The sequence below is a fragment of the Phalangium opilio genome, unplaced genomic scaffold (assembly GCF_054372755.1).
Source record: "Phalangium opilio isolate 3A_F unplaced genomic scaffold, DU_Popi_V2 ptg001170l_1, whole genome shotgun sequence".
Classification (NCBI taxonomy): domain Eukaryota; kingdom Metazoa; phylum Arthropoda; class Arachnida; order Opiliones; family Phalangiidae; genus Phalangium; species Phalangium opilio.
Window position 1 is genome coordinate 8,774,245 of NW_028324255.1, and position 3,524 is coordinate 8,777,768.

At 41.3% G+C, this 3,524-nt stretch overlaps 1 protein-coding gene across 1 annotated transcript; it reads right to left on the reverse strand.

The window, feature by feature from the left end:
- Nucleotides 1–862: 862 nt before the first annotated feature.
- Nucleotides 863–2,658, reverse strand: LOC149584726 (uncharacterized). Its single transcript, XM_089863500.1, has 3 exons — nucleotides 1,839–2,658; nucleotides 1,365–1,796; nucleotides 863–1,293 (listed from the first exon to the last, which is right to left on the reverse strand). The coding sequence occupies exons 1-3, from the start codon at nucleotides 2,656–2,658 to the stop codon at nucleotides 863–865; spliced, it is 1,683 nt and encodes a 560-aa protein (XP_089719626.1).
- Between the last annotated feature and the right edge of the window lie 866 nt (nucleotides 2,659–3,524).

Genomic DNA, 3,524 nt, shown 5'->3' on the forward strand with positions numbered 1-3,524 from the left:
ACCGTTTGTAGGGGTTAACCGTAATTATTTCCCCATTTAATTTTTTTTTACGAAAGTATATTTGTTTTTTGGAATTATTAGAACATGTGTAAAAAACATGGATACGACTTATTCTCTTTACGTTCAAATGATTACCAACATATCGTAAGATAATAAATAGATATATAAAGTAGGAGGAGCTTATTGAAAAATAAAAATTGTCACGAGTGACGTTTCCAGTCTGCACAAATGACTTTCGTGCTCAGAATCTTAAAATCATGGATACAGAATGCGCTTGCCCTGAACACATTTGTTTTCATGTTATGTTAAATCTGAGTACTGAAGATGTAAAGGTTTCTATTGTTTGTCTCAAGGTGCTTTAAATGTAGTAATAAGGTAGGGTAAAGAATTCATCATTGAAACGTTGATTAGATTTTACTGTTTTTAATAATTGAACATCAAAATAAATGCGAGTTCTGAGGTATAGCCTATACATAGTTATAGCTATAAGATGCTTCGCGTTGCGCGACTATTCGAGAACTGAATTTCCTTTTCAAAAAAAAGTGTACAAAATATGTTCAACACAATACAAAAAAATGAGAGGGGAAACGGCTCGGCTTGGAAAAACCAGTGAGTCACCTATCTGGGCTCTAAGAATCTAGGTAGCTGAGTAAAGATTTCACAATAACATTCCAAGCCAACTCGTTTCTCTCCACAAGTTAAGGTACATAGATATAGAAAATATAGATGTAACATGGATATTAGAAATATACGTAAAGTCCCATTTTTAACCCGAAATCCCATTTTTAAATCCAAAATCCCATTTTTAAAGTAATCTGTAATGAGTGTTTTGACACACTCCCCCCGGATTGAACCTTCCGATTCAATCATCTGGTGTGATCTCTAAATCGTAGAGTAATTGGATTGGTCTCCTTACTCTTGTGCCATTCGGTAGGCGGATCATGCAACTACGGATGAAACCGTCTCGTCCCAGAAATGTTTCATCAACGATTCCAATCTTCCATGTGGATCTTGGCATCCTCTCCTCTCCTATCAGGACTACGTCACCGACTTTGAGTGGCTTAGTTGTCTGGTTTCTTGTTCGATGATGTGCTGAGCGAAGTGCAAGCATGTACTCTTGTTTCCATCTCTTCCATACCCCTTCAATTATGGTCTGGCAATATTTGAGTCTACGGACAAGATCTCGTCTTGACGCTCCAGGGTCTTTAGGAAACTTGCTGGATGGAAGACTTGTGTGCCGGTCCCCAACTAAGAAGTGTGCCGGAGTCAGTGGCGCGGGTTCGCTGGCATCTTCTGAAACAAATGTGAGTGGACGAGAATTGATGCGTATTTTACGGATGCCACCAACCTCTCCCAAAACTCGCCCCACCATGCGGCACGATCGGCGATGTAATTCCATGAAATGCGGGCATTGGCGAAATATCGGGCCACTTCTGGACTGTCAATTGTTGTCCAAAGGTCTTTTAGATCCACATCAGCTCGTTTGTAAGTTTTCGCGTTGTCCGAAAAAACTCTTTTGACCAAACCCCTCCGTGATACAAATCGCCGGAACGCTAGGAGAAAATTGTCCACTGATAGATTGGACACGAGTTCAAGGTGAACTGCCCGTGTTAGGGCACACGTAAAGAGGGCGACATAACATTTGCTTCCATCGCGTGCGTGGAGTGGCCCTGCGAAATCGACGCCGCAAGATTCAAAAGGGGGTGTACGACTGGTCCGATATTCCGGAAGGGGCGCCATGACTGCATCTGATTTTGTGACTCGAAAGTATTTGCAGACCACGCAGTTCTTCAAGACTGATTTTATGTAATTGCGTGACTTTATTAGCCAAATTTTACTTCGTAGAGCCGTTGTTGTCATGGTGACTCCTGCGTGAAGTAGTTTTTCATGGGCGTCCACTATAATGAGCGCGACCAGAGGATGGTTTGGAGCTAATATCCATGGGTGTCTTTCTTGATACGAGAGTTCGTGTCCTCGTAGGCGACTGCCAACGCAGATCACACCTTCATTATCTAAGGTTGGGTGAAGAGTTAGTATTCTAGAATTGCTTGGAATACTCCTTTTCTCTTCGAGTCGTCTTGCTTCCTCTGGAAACTGTTCGTGATGCGTGGTTCGAATCCAATACCTTTCGGCGTTGTCGATTTCTTCAGCAGTCAGTTCTTCCTGTTTTAGATTAGTGTTCTTTTTTGCGTTGTTGCAAAAGCGGAAGACACATGCGGTGATTCGAAGTAGTTTTTTCAGGCTACTATACAGGTTGACGTTAATGACAGGTTCTTCCTGAGCAGTAGTAACGTTTAGCATCGTGGCTTTATATCGGAGTTCATGATTAACTACTTGCAGATACTCGTCTTCGCTTGGGTTTGGAGCTGAATTGTCATCATTTTCATCTTTATACTGTGAGAGCCAGTCGGGTCCACGCCACCAAAGGGAATTCTTCATTAATTTGTCTACCGTACAGCCTCGAGTGGGAAGATCCGCTGGATTTTCGGTAGTGTCGCAATGGTGCCAATCAGATGGATCAGATAAGGCGTGAATAGCTCTCACTCGATTTGCGATGAAAGGTTTCCATCTTGATGATGACCGCCTTATCCAACCCAAGACTATGCGTGAATCGGTCCATAGGCAAACCTTCACTGGCTTTGTTTCAAATTGTGCCATAAGGTGATTATAAAAAAACGGCTTGGTTTGGACCAAGGCCGAAAAAACAAACGATATGTGTGAGGTTTATCATTTGACTGAAGTTCAGATATTGCAATTGTTTTAGTTATTTTTAACCATTTAATCCTTGATCAATATTAAATTCAATCGAATGATTTTACTGTTAATCGATCCATTCCCTCTAAATTAATTGAAAAAATTACATATCTACGCTTTTTCAAGAACAATTACATTTTCCGAAAACATTTTATCATGAAATTAATTATTTTGAAGGGAGTACGTGTTGAGATATCAACATAGAATATTTGAAATATTCTATTGACTTTCTAAAAAGAGCAAGCGAACTTTGACATAATTCGAAAGGAAAATGTAAAAATTTAAACGAAATGCTACATTTCTATTGTCGCCTCTATGAAGAAAGGATTGCACTGCAATTTCCCTCTCCGTGCTTTAGAATTTCTTGGTCATAACTCAGTCTTCATTTGAAACGTCACCACCCCTTTCTACATTGTTGGCGCTACTTGTACACCGGTTAAGTATTACGCGTAATCATGTTAGCACGCTAAAAGACCATTTCGGAAAACACACAGGGGCGAGGCCACCATTGGGGTATTCTCCCTCGCACCAAGGGTCACCGCCAGACGGTGCCAAAGTTCACAAGAGGCAGGAGGCTAGTCAACTCGCTCTGCCTATAGCGGTGCTTCTAGGCGAGAGAGAGAAGGCCAAAATGGCGGCATCACCCTTGTGTTTTAGTTTCTCTGTATGTAATTTTTAAAATGGTCTACTCACTTACAAATGTTCACAAATTACACTGAGTGATCGGTCCTTCAGGCGCTAGCGAGTGACAAGCCACAACCATAATCATT

Excerpts from the sequence above, each read along its gene's own strand:
- LOC149584726 (XM_089863500.1), bottom strand. The coding sequence starts at position 2,658 with ATGGCACAATTTGAAACAAAGCCAGTGAAGGTTTGCCTATGGACCGAT. Across the intron at positions 1,797-1,838 it reads GACAACAACGGCTCTACGAA|TCTTGAAGAACTGCGTGGTC; the intron begins GTAAAATTTGGC and ends ACATAAAATCAG. Across the intron at positions 1,294-1,364 it reads CGATCGTGCCGCATGGTGGG|AAGATGCCAGCGAACCCGCG; the intron begins GCGAGTTTTGGG and ends CATTTGTTTCAG.